A 20,011-nucleotide genomic window follows, 5' to 3' on the forward strand; every position below is an offset into this window, starting at 1 on the left:
TTAGTCCTAGTAAACTGAATTTCCTGTGTTTATGAGTGTTTGGAGGAAGACTGGCTTTGAACACGCACACACAAACACGCACAGATTTAAAACATCTCTAAAGGCACTGGCTGATACAGAACATAAGAAGGCACTATCATCAATACACACACTAACTCACAAGTGTGTATGCTTAGTCATTAGACCTAATGGTTTGCAGACTGTAGCATGAAATTAAAAGGTTTGATCGATTGTTCTCATAAAATCAAGAGACTAAGCTGGCGATGGAGGAGTAAGGTTCTTCCACACACTCCAATTAAAGAGACTCATTTAAAAAACACACACACACACACATGCACACACATTAAGGTACACAAAAAGCAGACAGTCTCAGGTACGGGCACACATACATAGATTATATACACACAGAGAAAGAGGACTACTGGACACACACCAACCCCAAATCACCACACACTCTCATCGGCACACCTCATTTTTACCTCCCTCAGGTGGCTTGTTGGAGCCTTTATTAAAAAGCAAGCAGTTTTACAGCAATTTATGGCCAACAGTATTCAGCTGCAGGGCTCTGTGTTCCTATTCCGACTGTGACTCACGCCCTGTGCAATCAGACAACGACACAGAGGGAGAAACAGAGGGACCTTTAAAAAGACATGAAGAAATGTGAAATGAAATCTCGGCTTCATCACCAACTTTTATTCCAGACTTTTACACACTTCTCAGTCAAATGTGCCTTTGAATGTAGGCATGTCATTTTTTAAAACAACGTATAGTGTTGCCATTATTCAAACCTAGCACTACTGAATTTTAATAAGGTGCTTTGTGACAATAAAGGTATTTTATGGCTCTAATTCAATTTGGGAGGAGAGATTAAAGAGAGATTTATTATTTTTGATGACTAAAATATGTTGTAGGTTAGATACTTAAGCAAATTCTAAGTGTCAGGTGAGATTAGGAAACCAACATGATATAATGACTATTTGTGTTTGGATCTGAGCACAGTGTCCAGAGAAGACTCCAGCCAATCCCTAGCTTCCTGTCTCAACCTGCTTCCCTCCCCCATGGAACCACCAGGAGATCGCATCCCAGGGAAAGACAACAGCCAGAGGTAAACATGTATACTTTGTATGAATATACTGTTTGTGTTCACATTCTGCACAGGGAAGAAAATAAAGCAATCAGGAGAATGTGCAAAAACCGCAAAAGTGTCATCAGCGTAATTATGTGGAGCAGAGTTGTCTTGTGCTCTAATAAAGCAAATGAAGACAAATGGTTAAAAGAAATGTCTTGCTTGTGAGTATTTGTGTGCATATGGGCTGGACAAACTAGAACAACAATCATGGACAGGAAAGACAGAAAAATGGGCATTGGCTGTCCCAAAACTGCATTCAATCACATGCAATCACATGGCTGGCTCAAGGATCTGTTTTGATGCACTTACCCACTTGGCCACAGGGGCATTTATCCTCTGTGCTGCTTTTATTCTTACACCACATACAGTACTCTATTGCCACAACAGAGAACGAGAGGGGGGTATGGGGGGACGGGGCGGTATTGTCTATTCTAGAAATTGCTCATCTTCGTTCCCTGTAAATGCACAACATGTTTCATGTCTTTCCCTTTCTTGGAGATGAGACAAGGCTCTAACACAGAAAGACGGAGGGTAAATAAAAACATTAAACAATTCTCTTCGAATGAATATGCAAGTGATCTTTCTGTTCTTCTCTTTCTCCCGGTAGCCGAAGGCTGAAACAGAACACTCCGAGTTTCTGTGTGTTACATGTGAGCAACGATGCCAAGGACGGTTCCATATCTGATTTGATTTGTCCACTTGTTCCTTCTCCACACACACAAATCAGCATAGGTTATACTGGGCACACACACACAGAGCAGCTCTATGGATAGGGCTTATTTGGTTTTATGGAACCAGTGGGTAATAAAGGATTGTATCACCAATAGTATCGTCTGGTGGTGTGTCTTGACAAGCCAGCAGATGATTATTACTCTCTCCACTCCTGGGTTGAATTTATTTTATTTTTGCTCATACCCATTTACTAAATGTAGCTGTCGATCCATGTTTTCCCCTGAACAAACTGGCTATGATCTTTGTTTGCAGAGACTGTGCAGGTCAAACTTGTGTGAGTGGTTTTGAAGTAGAGGTTGAAGGATTTATACTACACCATTGAGACATTGGACTTAGCTTTGGCTTCTGTTTTTCTGAGTAGCGTTTTTTATCACACCTCAAACACTCTTTTAATGTTTTGCTGAATAGAGAGACATTTTCTGTAGACAGTGTCAGTGAATCATGCGAGTGGGGAGTCAACCTTTTAAACCCATCCAATGTTTTTGTCAGATAGTTCATTGGTTGTTTCATCTATACTGCAGCCCCACTTCTGTACTTGTGTTTGATAGTAGTTGTAGGGATCACAGGTGAACTCACAATACGATGCTATCACAATATTTCCTCCTTGATAAACGATATAACACAACAAAGGTGACGCAGGAAATACTCAGATAATGTACAGTGTTTATTAACAGTAACACTGATAACTGTAGCTTCAGTTTGTGCTTCTCACACAGAGCTGCTGGTAGCGTTAGCAAGTCTGATAAGAGACAACAGAGAGGCAACATCGTGCTAATAAATCAAACACGTATTCCTATTCTGTGGCAGTAAACACAAAACAAAACTTGCTGATTACTAACTGCTATATTCAGAACTTTAAGAGATATTCAAGGCTAACAACAGTAACATTAACATGATAAACAGCAGGGTTATGGCTACATACTGACACTCTCCCACAGACACTGGAGAGCCTCTCTCAGAAGAGCCGCTAGCTCTGCTACAACACAGGTACCACAAGAACTTCTATAGAGGGCCATAAATGTGCTTCTAGTGACTGTCAAAGTTCCAGTGGACCCTGTTTCTGGAGATTCTAACAGCAGCTGCTCATGGCTGGTTATTTTCCTCGCATTTCTTTGTTCATTGACACCTACAATTGCCCTTCGTCTGACCATCACCAGCCTATTCAGCCTTTCCAGGACAGTTGGCAGCAGTATATCAACAATGTACTGTAAGAAAAAAATAGTGATATTTTAGTACTATTTTTTTTGTTCCTCACCTATTTAAAAGTACTGGAAAAGTATTCATGTCCACACAATCAAATACTTGCATTATTGCCGTCTTTACACAGGGTCAAGGCTAAACCGGTTAAACCAGTTTTCTTCTGTGTGATTGAGTTTTTCTGGATTGTAGCATGGCAGTTCAGGCCATAATATGAATATATTGCGTCATCCCATTCATTCCAATCTCAGACATGATATTACCAAAGGATTCCTCTAAATTTCAAGGTGCTAGAGGAAACGTCAGGGGAACATTAGGAACATTAAGATACATTGTCTGAAAACCACAAATGTCTGTACATTTTTTGTCTCAATCCAACTATTGTTATAGATGTTGAGATGTTGACCTTTTTCAACTAGTGCTTCGGGTGCTAGTTGAAAAATCAAGGGATCACTAAAATCATTGGGATTCATTCTTTGAGCACCACGTTAACAAATTTAATTTTAATCCATTCAATATGTGTTGAGACATTTCACTAAAAACACAAAATGCCAAAGGCATGCAGTTAATTCTCATTTAAATCACGGTGTGCCCGAGTGATGACGTAATTAGTACCCATTTAATATACCACCTTTCTAACAACTCAACACTCTGCATTGAAGTCTTAAACACAAGTGACTCCAGCCCTAAAAACTGTAGACACATCACACCATTTAACAGTGTGTGTGCTGCTGACAGTTAGTCAGTGGTATGATATATTGGGCTCAGCGAGCAGTATGTGTTCGGTTAAATTCTCCACAGCAGGGATGCAGATTCTGTAGCAGAGCAGCAAAGTAGGCTCAATGAACATTTTTTAAAAAGTCTGGATGGAAAGTGTGGCTACACTTGGATAAAGGACACAAATCACACTATTTAGGCATTTGCATGAAACATTTGTTTAATTTAAAAAAGCATTGAAATTGAATTCCATACCGGTGATGGGTACAGCAAACATGTTTTGGTCTGTGGAAACATTATTAGGTTACATAATGGAATCAGCTCTAGGTTTCTTATCCTAAACAACATGTAGCTCCAGGCAGGTGTTAATTTCCCACTGTGTTGTTAAACATCTTCACTGATATTTTCATACCAAATGTTTTCACACAGATTTTACTTGAAAATGTGTAAAATGTGTAAAGAAGAGTGAGGGAGCTGAGATTGGAGAGGGAGAAAGAGAGCAAAGTGTGTTTGCCCAGGGCTTGCTTTAGCTCTTTCACAGTCTTTCTTCCTCTCTCAGTCTCTCTCTTTTTTGTCTCAGGTTCCACATTCCCTCAAGGGGACATTGATTTGCTGGAGGCAAAGCAAGCTCCCGTCTGTTCACACACAGGAAAACACAAACACACACTTACACAAGGACGCACACACATACACACACAAACACACACACCTACCTGTCAGTCAGTCAGCTTGTCCAGAGAGAATTTCAGCTGCAGGATACTGCTGGTTGTCAGACAGGCTGCACAGAACATCTGCTGTACACACACACACACGCACACACGCACACACGCACACACACACACACACACACACACACACACACACACACACACACACACACACACACACACACACACACACACACACACACACACACACACACTCACATACTAACATGCATACCTCTTCTTTGATGTATGACAGTTGGATGATTTTGGTGGCAGGCATTTAAATGTCTGTGTTTATTACTTTGTAAACATTAATACCACAGTAACAAAGCTATGGCAGTAAACAGCCTTGTGCAAAATATTATTTTCCAGTTTTAAGTGGTTGCATAGATGTTAAGAGAGATACAGAGAGAGAGGCACACAGGGATATTGAAGGACAGTGTAGTGGGAAAGGAAGAGACTAGAAACATTAGAGTGTATTCATTTCAATGTATTTTAGCAGGGAGTAGTGTAAGCCTATGAGCTTTTAACACAGCAGCCTCATTTACAGGTCCCTTGTGCCATGCTCACCATTTATATTAGAATGCTGATAACTCCAGAGTGATGCATTCATACTGTACAGAGCAAAATATTGTCCTAATGTAGACTGACCAACATTTTTGGAAACAATTATATGTATTTAGCTCCATTTGCTGTGTTCCATAAAGCCTTCTTTATTGTGTTTTGTACTTTTGACTGTTGCAATGTCTTGCCGTAGAAAATAATTGCCATCTTCACTGACAGTAGTGCGTGTGCTTCAGTGCTTGTTGGTTGGTAGAAGAAGGTGTCAGGGGGCGCATTAGACTGCTGCATACAGAATATTTGTTTGTGTGTTGCATCTTAATATCAGTTTTTGGTAAAGACATAAACCCCTCCCTTGTTTCTCCTATAGAAAAAGACAGATGAAATTCAATTTTGACAGTTGGGATATAGCTTACCTGTTGCTATGGTTACAGCAGCCTGCCTGTTAAGTTTTCCCCTCCCCCTCTTCTTTTTTTCCCCTTTATCTCTTTTTATTGCTGTTGATTAGTATGCAAAAGACAGGTAGTCCAAGGAGAAGACACGCAAACACTGCTTCTCTGTCAGTATGCAGTAGACACTCATGAAGGTCTCAATTCTCTCATTTCCATTTCTGATTAGTGGATTAATACGCAACCAAAGCATTTACTTGCTGCTGGGATGGCATAGTAAGACTTGAAATGTCAACATTTGTGGAGCAGTCCCAATCCCCCCCCAACCCTCCGACCCACAAGTGACAACTCAATTAAACATGACTTTAAAGTTAATATTTTGTTGCTGCTTGTTTATGGTTTATGTCCTCTCTATATCATGCTGTTGAGACTCTTCATTAACACCCTGAGTATATTACCCACAACCAGGAATGTCCTATCATATCCTCCCCATATCATGTCATCAAGTCACACTTCAGCATTACCTGTACTTCATTCATTTGTCATAATCGCAAAGTTGTGGGTTTTCATGTCTTTTTCCAGTGTTGACTCATTCAGTGTCTATCTAAATGTAAGTGAGAGGGAATTAGCTGGGTCTTGTCAGTTAAACTTAGCATAGACGGCAACAGAGAGGGGAGTGTAAGAAATACAGTATACTTTTGAGTCTTGAGTCAGTTGGGTATTTATACAGCACAGAGCAGTAACGAGAAACATTGAGAAGACACCTTGAGATTCAAAAAGAAACTCCCCTCTCTGTGTAGATATGGTACATAGTGATACACTCTCAGTTGGCCCCATCGTCTCTCCGAGAGACACGTAATCTGTGATTATATAGAATTAGCACATACGTACAAACACAGAAGAACAAATTCGTTTAATGTTAATATGATTCATTCAGTGTATCTGCCAACTTGTCTAATTCCACCTGAATAAGTATAGTCAGCAAATGTATCACACACATACACACACACACACACACACACACACACACACACACACACACACACACACACACACACACACATACTCGTATTTGTCCCTTCATAGGGTCATGCGTTTTTAACCCAATTGTGGGGCCCACCCTTTCCAATGGTCCCAGACCTCTGTAAAAAATCAGGCAAGCTTAAAAAAAATTAACAAAATTTTCAGTCACTTTAGGTTAGCCATATTCTAAAGTTTTTTCTCTACGCTAGTTTTTTTGGTCACTTATGGGACAGGTTTCTAGCATTTGTTACTTGTGGGATCCACTTACACACACACAGATATGTCAAGTCTTTCTACCTTAGCAGGGACCAAAAACTAGATGGAGTTATTGTTGCAAAAGCTATTTTTTTACTTAAATCTAACACTTTACTAAAAAGTAAAAATGCAAAAAAACTGATATTCCCCATAAACATTGTCTGACCTCAGACAGTTGTAATCATGAAAAGAAAATCCATCTCTAATTAGAAAATATCTAATTTTTGGGCTGTTTTGTGTGTAGAAATGAGTGTACGTCACAGAAACCGGCCTGTAAAGGCTTAGTTAATGAATTTATTGTTGGAAATGAACAGTCATTGTAGGAGAAATAACATAACAAAAATATAAAACTCACATAAAAATCATCAAACATAAAAATCTCAAAATATAAAACCATATAAAAGTTATGACTTCACCAACCTTAACTCAAAGGACTCAAACAACCTTAACAGGGTGAAAGGGAGTATTTTCATTGAAAAAAACAAAAAAAATATAGAAAAAAAAAATTATAGTTTCACTCCAATTTTCTCCGCAGAGAAGTAATTCTGTTCTTGACGTAATATTTAACCGCCCTCCAGTCGCGATTTTTCAGGGCTTGCGGTTCTGCAGTGATGCAGCGCTCACATTCCTCTTTACCTGGGACTTGGTTCATGATAATTTGTTTTTTTAGATGACGTTCGACTGCACCAGATTCTTCCGTTGTCCAGCTTTTTTTGACAACAGTTCTTTTACCTAAATGGGCATAAAAATGACAAGTTACAGAGTTATAAGAACTTTAACTTGTAACTACAACTGAAAAAATCTGATTGATTCCATTTGTCATCCAATGAAGTACTGACTTGGTTGAGACCATACAGGACTGTCCCACAGTCAGGAAAAATACATAGTTTTACCAACCATTAACTAAATACCCCTTTTACACACAACCCCCTAACTATTTGTCTCTATTGTATTAATTTACAGAAAGAAGTGACAAGCAGGGCCAGGGAGGTGAAGCTGCTCGACGAGAGAGGGAAAGAGAGCATGCTTTGTCATGAGCGGCAGACCACGTTCTGTTTTGGTCTTTTGATTTTTGTTGTTCAGACATAGGCCTAGTCATCCCACAACCCACCACAATTCTCTGAGCTTTAAATATATGAATATTTAGGTCTATCTCCCCTCCTTAGCCCTAAAACCATGACCATGTAATTACAAAGCCATGAAGCCTGTGATGCCATGATGCAGATACCAAAGCTTTAAGCTTGTCTTGCATATTATATGTCACACAGTCAAATAACAACCCGTGTTCTTAACGTACCTCTCTTTTTTGAAGGGATCTGTTGTAGGGATGTGGTGCTGTCCTCGTCGTCTGATTCTTCTGGTGTGCTTGCATCTGGTCAGAGAAAAAAGTTTAAACAGAAAAACGAGACAGCTATAGACTCAAATATGAATACGAAGTAGCTCTTGGTAAGCTGGCTGCATTTATGTTTGTCACGCATACCTAATTTTGTCATTGCAACAACTATAAAATTGTAATAATAGGGAATAAAGATTGTATATAATTTGTACATGGTGCCTGAGTTTTTAACAGATAAATGGGCAGAATTTGTCCATGAACCTGCCTGATTCTTCAACAACCCAGTGTGGTTTGGAGCAACAACTGCTAAATTGAAACCCTTGAACAAGATTGTGAGGACTATGAACAAGATAATCAAGGCAGGGACAGACACGTCTCTGCAGCCTTCACAAGAGACTTACAGGAAGACCTCAAAAATTGCAGTAGGAAACACATGCCTAACACCCACTAGGCCCCCATGTCCTCTGTGCATCTACTTTATATACAGTAGTTACTTGTCACTCAGACTATAAGGGTTTGTTCCCTCCACCCTCAACCCCCCCTGCTAATAACACAATAACCTCTGCACCTACTTTTGCATGGTGGTGTGGTGATGGTCTCATCTTCTGAACCCTGATCTGCCATACTTGCATCTGAAAAAAGAAAATAGTTTAAATAAATAAACAAGATAGTCCTAGCATTCCAGAAACTGACTACATTTGATCCTTTTCTTTCTGATAATTTAGTATATAATGTGAATCTATCCAAGGTGACAGAAAGTTGTGCATACTGTTCTAATTTGACAGATTAAATCATAGCAGATCAAATTTTTCAAAATTTGTGAGTCTATAAAGTCACAGAATATTTGAAAGCTTTAAATGTTGTGTGATAAGATATCGTCACTTTTCCCTATTTCCAAATATGCAATGGCAATAATTTACGTAGGGGAAGCTGCTGTCATTGTATAGCCAAAGAAGATTTAGACCCAAATATTCCAATCCAATGACTGATAATTCAGAACCAGTGTCAAAAATGCTTCAAACATACCTTCAATATCCTCTTGTGAACAAGCTTCAATTTCAACAGCCTCTGAAATGTGAATTGACAAAATACTGTATGAATGAGCTGGACAGCTGAAAGTGTAGTGATCTACCTCTGACAATCAAGGGGAACATAAATAGCTAGACTGATTAAATTGTTAAATTTAAATTGTGCTGTTATAGTCAAACTCCAGCCAATACAAGCTTGCCCCTGTTCAAAACTGTTTCCATTAAAATATATGTAAATATATAAAAATATATATGACTAAGTACCATTTGGATCAATGTGAATTTCATCCAGGCTCTTTCCTTTGTACTTTCCAAGCTTTCCCTGCTCCAATGCCAGGAGGACTTTGCTTATTTTGGCGAGCTGGAGGGTCCCCTCTGGAAGGCGGTAGTGTTTTCTGTGTACATCTATGTTATGGCCAAGGAAGTCTGCCAACTGGTCAAGTTCTGTGTTCTTCAGATTTAGAACAGTGGAGAGCGTTGCAATGTGTTTCCTGAGTTTTGTTGAGGTCAGAGCTCTGGGATTTTTGATGCCACTGCATTCATGCACTAACTGTCTTATGCAGTCAGAACCCCTGAGGTGATGTACAGAATGAGGCAATGCAAACAAGAAACCATTTTCAGTCAGTACCCCACACTCTGCTCGCCTCTCGACCAGAGTATCAAGACATTCCTTCATGAGTGGAGTGAGGAGAACAGGAACTTTCCTTCCTCTCTTTCCAACAATGGTTATCCGGACAAAATGTTTGCAAAGCTTCTGCTCAAGTTCTGTCAGGGCCAAGTTAATGTCTTCATGCGTTTCTGATAGGTCTCTTGACATGTACACAGACAAAGGCATTTTGGATACCTCTCCTTCTCTCCGGCGGTTGAAGAGGATAACTTGTGCCAGGGTCACTTTAGACAGGTCTTTCCAGTTTGAGGGGGAAGCCTCTTCTTTCAGGGCATGTAAGTGTTGCTGTTGTTTTTCAGACAGCTGGGAATGAAGACTTTGGACATCCTGCGTGAACGGTAGGAGTTGAGGGGAATTCCACTTGGACTGGTTGAGCTGAATCAGTGCTTGGCTTGCAATGTCAAATTTCCAGCTCTCTTGGTAGAGCTGTGCAAATTCCTCAGCATCTTGGACTGTTCCTTTATCTCTTGCCTTCAATCCTTCAGATTTCTTAAACATTGCCAAAGCAAGCAAGCTGTGTCCAACTTTGCGAGCCAGTGATGGACATTTATATTTGCCTGTTTCATCATTGAATCCAGCTAAGCATCTTGCAGCAGTGACAACATGAGAATAATTTTCAGGTTTTATAAGTTCTTTTATAGTGTTCACTGGTGCGACTTTTTTTGCTGCCAGCATCAGCCTGCCAAGTTCCCTCAGCTTTTGTCGAACGTACTGGTGTTGGCTGATTACCCTTTCGTTCTTCTTAAACAGTCTGTAGCCGTACTCCAGAATGAAGCGGTCTTTCTTTACAGCTATGGCAATCTTGTCTTGATTCATATTATTCAAGAACTTCCAGTACGCATCACTAAATCCAGGAGGAGCTGGTTCCGCAAAGGCACACAATGCCTGTACCCTTGTTTTACCTTTCCCTTTTCCCTTGTCCCTTGTCTCGTCCTGAGGCTTGAAGTTGCAAACCCGAAAATGTCGCCACATGCTTCTTTTCGTAAACAGTCCGAAACAGTATACACAATGAAGAAATTTTTGTGCCTCAGTTTTTTTTTTTGGCTGCTTGAACGGGATCAGCTTTCCTTTTTTGTTTTCCAAAATGTCCGTGTTATGTTGAAAATTTCCTTTATTTCTAATTAAATCTAAGGCCAATCGTCTATCTTTTGAATTTTTGGGAAAACTGAATGCTTTTGCAACATCCATTTCATCATTGTGCATACGTTCCAAATGTCTTGACATTTTTTGTACTTCTTTTTTACAATAAAAGCAGTGATGCTTCTTATTATACTGTCTTGAACCATCCTTCTTTTTTGTAACTGGGCTGACAAAGACAGATGCATCATTTTCTTCATTGATAGAAGTGCTTTCAGCACTACCATCATTTGTTTTGAAGCTGCTTTGACTGGAAGACTTGGACTGGCTCTTCCAGGAGGACTCGGAATGGCTCTTGCTGGAGGACTTGAGCCTATTATCCTTATTATTTGCCATTGGTATTTCCAAGCTGGAATCACTGTCTGTGCTCTCTGGACCTGGAATATACTCCTCTCCACTAGAGGCATCTGATACTGCAAGAATCCCTTGCATCTTGAGAAGAAAAAGAAAACCTAAATTAATAACTCAATCCCCTCTCCCTTATACTAAATATGATTAAAATGTATATCAGTCTAGGCAGTTTAATATATGTTAAAATGATGTGCATTTAGAGTGGTATGAGTAAAATTCGGGGTGCTTTCAGTCTAGTAAAATCACATGTTAAGAGAAATACTGTTAAGTTACATCAGACTAAGGAAGCCACATTTACAAGATCAACAGACAGGCTCATTGATGATAGTGATGACTGAATCATCTATATGCATGTCTAGAACTTCAGTTAGGGGGGGGAGGCACAACCCTCAAAGTGATTACCCAGAAAAAGTAGTTAGAAGACTTACAGGACGGAAGCAGCTTCTCCTTCGCCTTTGTGACTTAGACCAAGTAGATGGATCCTTTTTCATCTGTAAAAAGAGTGTGTGGTCATCCTTTTTCAGAAACCATCAAAATGAATAACTGTTGACAGATTTAGAGGGGAAAGGTCTGTCACTTAGTTAGTGGCATTTAAAGTGCCAGAGTCATACCTGAATGGTTTTTGTCCTCAGCTTTGGAACAACTTCAATGTCTGATTGCTCATTGGAATCATCCTTTATGGAATCCTCATAATCGGTTTCTTCCACAATACTCTCATCTGAATCATTGACACGTTGACAGAAATCTTCTAATGTATGCATCTACAAAGAGAGTTGTGTTAGGTGAAGGTTATCTCTTTTTGTTTATACTTGAATACTGTTATGTCACAAAAAAGGAGTAAATATATCCTAATTTGTTTGTCAAATGCTGAGGTAAAATTAAATAGGCCCACCCTTTGCAGAAATGTACAGAAATGTTTTAGAAAATATGAATGAAAGCAAGATCAATATTTACAACTAAAATGGCAGCACCTACAAAAAAAACAACACCACCAAACTCACCAACTAGAGCAAAAGACATGTAATCATGACTATCTGACCAGTTATATGTATGTCTGACATAGTAGTTTGTTATTGCTCTGTATTATCTCTTAAAGGTTAACATCTTCTAAACTGAATACCTCTTTTACTGACAGGCTTTCAGGATGCTAACAGTCTCCACTCACCCTTTGTAAAGCCATCTCAGACTTGGACTGAGCTGAAGGGCCCTCTGTACTGTCATCACTGTCGTAGAGGGCATCAGAAAAATCTGGAACTTTTTTCATCTGCAGAGTGTTATGTTATGGCGTGGTTATACATTTTAGTTTACATTTATCAAAATCAATTACAGAGAACAGATTACAGGGGTAAATGACTGATCAATAAATTATTGATATTTAAAGTGTCAGGGGCATACCCAAATGCTTTTCGTCCTTCTCAACTTTGGAACACCTTCATCACAGCGTGGAGCCAATGGCTGATCATTTAAACAATCCACATCGGTTCCATCAGTGTCAGAATAATCCACCAGGGATGATCCTCTGATAGCAAATTCCTAAATATCATTAAAGACAAAATAATCAGAGAAGTTGAGCATACCATCTCATATAGACACTGTGGTGCAGTTACCACAAGCAGACTGTACATGTTTCACTATCAGTGCTAGGCTGATAGCATCAGTATTTGTGATAAGCAGTTATTTGTAATGAGGCTCAGGTAATTAGAAAAGAGAAAAACTTTTTTTTCACTCATGTTTAGTTGTTGGGTGAAGCCATTTATTGTCAAACAACTGTGTTTACTCGTTTTAAATCATAATGACAACAGAAACTACCCAGATGACCCTGATCAAAAGTTTACATACTATGGAGATTTTGGCCTGATAATGAGCACACAAGTTGACACAAACGGGTTTGAATGGCTACTAAAGGTAACCATCCTCACCTGTGATCTGTTTGCTTGTAATCAGTGTGTGTGTACAAAAAGTCAGTGAGTTTCTGGACTCCTTACAGACCCTAGCATTTTTCATCCAGTGCTGCACTGATGTTTCTGGATTCTGAGGCCTTGTCCACACGAGCCCGGGTATTTTTGAAACCGGAGTTTTGCTCCGCGTCCACACGAGTGGTGTAATAAAAACACTCCGTACACACGCAACCGTGGAATCCGCTACCAAGTGACGCAATGCACGTGTGGAAGGCTGTTTTAACCAATCAAAATACAGTGGAAACCGCTTATGGATCAAAAGGCTTGGGACGGAATCATTCCTATACAAATGCTGTTTAAATAATTCGTTATCAAGAAATCCGCTTATAGTGTTCATTTTTGGTCATTTTATGGATGAAAACATGCGCAAAAACAATTTCAAAACTACGTGCAGCCTTAGCTATTTATAATTTATTTTCGGCGGTGTCCCTTTGACGTGCACTGCTGCAGCAGCCTGCATATGTTGCTGCGCTGTGTCTTGACTCTTGTGCTGTGTGCGTCACCTGGCTGCTGAGCCACATGACTGTCGGTGCGGCGCAACTCATTATCATCGGCTGTTGTGTTGTCTGTAAAAACATGGATGAATGAAACATATCCACTTTATATCGACCGCGGACGTCACGAATAAATGTTCGACTTTTGGCTCGTTCCATTCATCTCCACATAGGCTCTTTTTATCACTGCATGACAGCAGTGCGACCCCCCCCCCCCCCACTCCCGTCGTACCCGGTCTGACAGTGACATAGGCTATTGCCTGTTCATTCATGAAAATCATCCCGAAAAACTCTCAATCAAACAAGGTGGGGAATAAGAAACTGCATATGTTGATATTGCAATGACGATAAATTTGCGATATATTGTGCAGCACTACTGATAAGCATAAAACTTTTGGCCAAGTACAACTATTTTTTTGAGGAGTCTCATAAACTTCCAACATCAGAAAAGAGGCTGAACAGTTATTTTTCTGAAAAGTTTTCTTCATCATGCAGCAGTTAAGAAAGTGTGTAAAATAAGTACAGGAAAACCTTTGGATTACTTTACTGGTAATCCAAAGGTTACTTGGTACTTTGGAAGTGAAAGGTGTCACCCAGTGAGAAAAAAAAACACAGAAAGTGGGATCCACACAATGGGCCCCACGAAGGTCAGTGTTAGAAGTCTCCCTATCTTAACATCCCAACAGAGGCCTAAAAACGGATATCACTTTAAAATATTTTCTTCATCATGCAGCAGCTCAGAAAGTGCATTATTGTTATTGTAAATACTTTAGCTTGGATGCAGAGAAGTGTTGTCCTGTAGGTTAACAATCACTTATAGAGGGGTCCATACGGAGGGCCCCAGTAAGGACATGAACTGAAACTTGGTGTGTGTGTGTGGAAGAGAAAAGTTGGAAAACCCTTTTGAAGGAAGAGTACCTAACAGGGCCCCATTAAGACATGACCTGAACCTTGTGTGTGTGTGTGTGAAACCAGTTAGCTAAATGGAGATCAAATAGAAACTGGTGTGTCAAGTTATCAGTGCACTTTATAAAGAACTCAATCACATTCATTCTTTCCATTACCGTTGGACCACCATCTTCAGCAGCAGCATCATCATCATCATCATCATCATCTTCACCATAAACCTTGGAGGACAGATCATCAGGAGTCACAGCCATCTCTTCTTCTGTTGCTGGAGCCTGCTTGGATGTCACCTGGTGTTTAGACATAAAAGAAGAAGACAGTCAGCTCTGACAGGAATCATGAGTCTGGAAATACTTACAGATCACAAAAGTATTATAATCCAGGGCCCCATGAGGGTCAGTGTTAGAAGTCTCCCTATCTTAACATCCCAACAGAGGCCTAAAAACGGATATCACTTTAAAATATTTTCTTCATCATGCAGCAGCTCAGAAAGTGCATTATTGTTATTGTAAATACTTTAGCTTGGATGCAGAGAAGTGTTGTCCTGTAGGTTAACAATCACTTATAGAGGGGTCCATACGGAGGGCCCCAGTAAGGACATGAACTGAAACTTGGTGTGTGTGTGGAAGAGAAAAGTTGGAAAACCCTTTTGAAGGAAGAGTACCTAACAGGGCCCCATTAAGACATGACCTGAACCTTGTGTGTGTGTGTGTGAAACCAGTTAGCTAAATGGAGATCAAATAGAAACTGGTGTGTCAAGTTATCAGTGCACTTTATAAAGAACTCAATCACATTCATTCTTTCCATTACCGTTGGACCACCATCTTCAGCAGCAGCATCATCATCATCATCATCATCTTCACCATAAACCTTGGAGGACAGATCATCAGGAGTCACAGCCATCTCTTCTTCTGTTGCTGGAGCCTGCTTGGATGTCACCTGGTGTTTAGACATAAAAGAAGAAGACAGTCAGCTCTGACAGGAATCATGAGTCTGGAAATACTTACAGATCACAAAAGTATTATAATCCAGGGCCCCATGAGGGTCAGTGTTAGAAGTCTCCCTATCTTAACATCCCAACAGAGGCCTAAAAACGGATATCACTTTAAAATATTTTCTTCATCATGCAGCAGCTCAGAAAGTGCATTATTGTTATTGTAAATACTTTAGCTTGGATGCAGAGAAGTGTTGTCCTGTAGGTTAACAATCACTTATAGAGGGGTCCATACGGAGGGCCCCAGTAAGGACATGAACTGAAACTTGGTGTGTGTGTGGAAGAGAAAAGTTGGAAAACCCTTTTGAAGGAAGAGTACCTAACAGGGCCCCATTAAGACATGACCTGAACCTTGTGTGTGTGTGTGTGAAACCAGTTAGCTAAATGGAGATCAAATAGAAACTGGTGTGTCAAGTTATCAGTGCACTTTATAAAGAACTCAATCACATTCATTCTTTCCATTACCGTTGGACCACCATCTTCAGCAGCAGCATCATCATCATCATCATCATCATCTTCACCATAAACCTTGGAGGACAGATCATCAGGAGTCACAGCCATCTCTTCTTCTGTTGCTGGAGCCTGCTTGGATGTCACCTGGTGTTTAGACATAAAAGAAGAAGACAGTCAGCTCTGACAGGAATCATGAGTCTGGAAATACTTACAGATCACAAAAGTATTATAATCCAGGGCCCCATGAGGGTCAGTGTTAGAAGTCTCCCTATCTTAACATCCCAACAGAGGCCTAAAAACGGATATCACTTTAAAATATTTTCTTCATCATGCAGCAGCTCAGAAAGTGCATTATTGTTATTGTAAATACTTTAGCTTGGATGCAGAGAAGTGTTGTCCTGTAGGTTAACAATCACTTATAGAGGGGTCCATACGGAGGGCCCCAGTAAGGACATGAACTGAAACTTGGTGTGTGTGTGGAAGAGAAAAGTTGGAAAACCCTTTTGAAGGAAGAGTACCTAACAGGGCCCCATTAAGACATGACCTGAACCTTGTGTGTGTGTGTGTGAAACCAGTTAGCTAAATGGAGATCAAATAGAAACTGGTGTGTCAAGTTATCAGTGCACTTTATAAAGAACTCAATCACATTCATTCTTTCCATTACCGTTGGACCACCATCTTCAGCAGCAGCATCATCATCATCATCATCATCTTCACCATAAACCTTGGAGGACAGATCATCAGGAGTCACAGCCATCTCTTCTTCTGTTGCTGGAGCCTGCTTGGATGTCACCTGGTGTTTAGACATAAAAGAAGAAGACAGTCAGCTCTGACAGGAATCATGAGTCTGGAAATACTTACAGATCACAAAAGTATTATAATCCAGGGCCCCATGAGGGTCAGTGTTAGAAGTCTCCCTATCTTAACATCCCAACAGAGGCCTAAAAACGGATATCACTTTAAAATATTTTCTTCATCATGCAGCAGCTCAGAAAGTGCATTATTGTTATTGTAAATACTTTAGCTTGGATGCAGAGAAGTGTTGTCCTGTAGGTTAACAATCACTTATAGAGGGGTCCATACGGAGGGCCCCAGTAAGGACATGAACTGAAACTTGGTGTGTGTGTGGAAGAGAAAAGTTGGAAAACCCTTTTGAAGGAAGAGTACCTAACAGGGCCCCATTAAGACATGACCTGAACCTTGTGTGTGTGTGTGTGAAACCAGTTAGCTAAATGGAGATCAAATAGAAACTGGTGTGTCAAGTTATCAGTGCACTTTATAAAGAACTCAATCACATTCATTCTTTCCATTACCGTTGGACCACCATCTTCAGCAGCAGCATCATCATCATCATCATCATATCATCATCATCATCTTCACCATAAACCTTGGAGGACAGATCATCAGGAGTCACAGCCATCTCTTCTTCTGTTGCTGGAGCCTGCTTGGATGTCACCTGGTGTTTAGACATAAAAGAAGAAGACAGTCAGCTCTGACAGGAATCATGAGTCTGGAAATACTTACAGATCACAAAAGTATTATAATCCAGGGCCCCATGAGGGTCAGTGTTAGAAGTCTCCCTATCTTAACATCCCAACAGAGGCCTAAAAACGGATATCACTTTAAAATATTTTCTTCATCATGCAGCAGCTCAGAAAGTGCATTATTGTTATTGTAAATACTTTAGCTTGGATGCAGAGAAGTGTTGTCCTGTAGGTTAACAATCACTTATAGAGGGGTCCATACGGAGGGCCCCAGTAAGGACATGAACTGAAACTTGGTGTGTGTGTGGAAGAGAAAAGTTGGAAAACCCTTTTGAAGGAAGAGTACCTAACAGGGCCCCATTAAGACATGACCTGAACCTTGTGTGTGTGTGTGTGAAACCAGTTAGCTAAATGGAGATCAAATAGAAACTGGTGTGTCAAGTTATCAGTGCACTTTATAAAGAACTCAATCACATTCATTCTTTCCATTACCGTTGGACCACCATCTTCAGCAGCAGCATCATCATCATCATCATCATCATCTTCACCATAAACCTTGGAGGACAGATCATCAGGAGTCACAGCCATCTCTTCTTCTGTTGCTGGAGCCTGCTTGGATGTCACCTGGTGTTTAGACATAAAAGAAGAAGACAGTCAGCTCTGACAGGAATCATGAGTCTGGAAATACTTACAGATCACAAAAGTATTATAATCCAGGGCCCCATGAGGGTCAGTGTTAGAAGTCTCCCTATCTTAACATCCCAACAGAGGCCTAAAAACGGATATCACTTTAAAATATTTTCTTCATCATGCAGCAGCTCAGAAAGTGCATTATTGTTATTGTAAATACTTTAGCTTGGATGCAGAGAAGTGTTGTCCTGTAGGTTAACAATCACTTATAGAGGGGTCCATACGGAGGGCCCCAGTAAGGACATGAACTGAAACTTGGTGTGTGTGTGGAAGAGAAAAGTTGGAAAACCCTTTTGAAGGAAGAGTACCTAACAGGGCCCCATTAAGACATGACCTGAACCTTGTGTGTGTGTGTGTGAAACCAGTTAGCTAAATGGAGATCAAATAGAAACTGGTGTGTCAAGTTATCAGTGCACTTTATAAAGAACTCAATCACATTCATTCTTTCCATTACCGTTGGACCACCATCTTCAGCAGCAGCATCATCATCATCATCATCATCATCTTCACCATAAACCTTGGAGGACAGATCATCAGGAGTCACAGCCATCTCTTCTTCTGTTGCTGGAGCCTGCTTGGATGTCACCTGGTGTTTAGACATAAAAGAAGAAGACAGTCAGCTCTGACAGGAATCATGAGTCTGGAAATACTTACAGATCACAAAAGTATTATAATCCAGGGCCCCATGAGGGTCAGTGTTAGAAGTCTCCCTATCTTAACATCCCAACAGAGGCCTAAAAACGGATATCACTTTAAAATATTTTCTTCATCATGCAGCAGCTCAGAAAGTGCATTATTGTTATTGTAAATACTTTAGCTTGGATGCAGAGAAGTGTTGTCCTGTAGGTTAACAATCACTTATAGAGGGGTCCATACGGAGGGCCCCAGTAAGGACATGAACTGAAACTTGGTGTGTGTGTGGAAGAGAAAAGTTGGAAAACCCTTTTGAAGGAAGAGTACCTAACAGGGCCCCATTAAGACATGACCTGAACCTTGTGTGTGTGTGTGTGAAACCAGTTAGCTAAATGGAGATCAAATAGAAACTGGTGTGTCAAGTTATCAGTGCACTTTATAAAGAACTCAATCACATTCATTCTTTCCATTACCGTTGGACCACCATCTTCAGCAGCAGCATCATCATCATCATCATCATCATCTTCACCATAAACCTTGGAGGACAGATCATCAGGAGTCACAGCCATCTCTTCTTCTGTTGCTGGAGCCTGCTTGGATGTCACCTGGTGTTTAGACATAAAAGAAGAAGACAGTCAGCTCTGACAGGAATCATGAGTCTGGAAATACTTACAGATCACAAAAGTTTGCTCTCATTAAATCTGCATTTGAAACTGTTTGTTACTACTCTACTACTATGTTTAACTACTCTTCATGTCCTCAAAGACACCTGACCTAATGATGCATTTTATATAATAATAATGACATAGAAGGATGGAATATTTTTAAGTTTGTAAAGCAGATTTCTTTTGCACCAACACACCCCGTTCTAAGTGCTGGTTTCAACCTTGTGTAGACAGTTTCATTAATTAGAATGAAAGGAACTTTCATTATTTTTCACTATTTTTTTTAGAAAAATATACTTTGAACACTGGTCTTACTATGACTCAAATATTCTCATTTCATCTCAAGTTGTGTGAAGTGAAACTAACATCTGTAACAATCATGTAGTGTAACCAATGCATGATCATCATCACCTTTTGACGCCATGACCATTTTGAATCCCCATAGTTGTAATCAAGTTCAGTCCCTACTTCGATGTTCCTCACAGCAAACAGACACAAATGGGGC

General features: G+C 40.1%; 2 protein-coding genes across 2 annotated transcripts in view; one reads left to right on the forward strand and one right to left on the reverse strand.

Moving 5' to 3' along the window:
* ccser1 (coiled-coil serine-rich protein 1) overlaps positions 1–20,011 on the forward strand; it is a 138,267-nt gene that overhangs the window by 19,649 nt on the left and 98,607 nt on the right. Inside the window, exon 6 of the mRNA XM_062417320.1 lies at positions 1,000–1,105. Within this exon, the coding sequence (XP_062273304.1) occupies positions 1,000–1,105 (106 nt within the window). The remainder of the gene's footprint in view (positions 1–999; positions 1,106–20,011) is intronic.
* Positions 14,490–17,009, reverse strand: LOC133978956 (germ cell nuclear acidic protein-like). The gene is made up of 4 exons (XM_062417321.1): positions 16,699–17,009; positions 16,047–16,178; positions 15,398–15,526; positions 14,490–14,877 (listed from the first exon to the last, which is right to left on the reverse strand). The coding sequence occupies exons 1-4, from the start codon at positions 16,840–16,842 to the stop codon at positions 14,614–14,616; spliced, it is 669 nt and encodes a 222-aa protein (XP_062273305.1). The 5' UTR covers positions 16,843–17,009; the 3' UTR covers positions 14,490–14,613.

This window comes from Scomber scombrus, chromosome 4, assembly GCF_963691925.1.
Source record: "Scomber scombrus chromosome 4, fScoSco1.1, whole genome shotgun sequence".
NCBI lineage: Eukaryota > Metazoa > Chordata > Actinopteri > Scombriformes > Scombridae > Scomber > Scomber scombrus.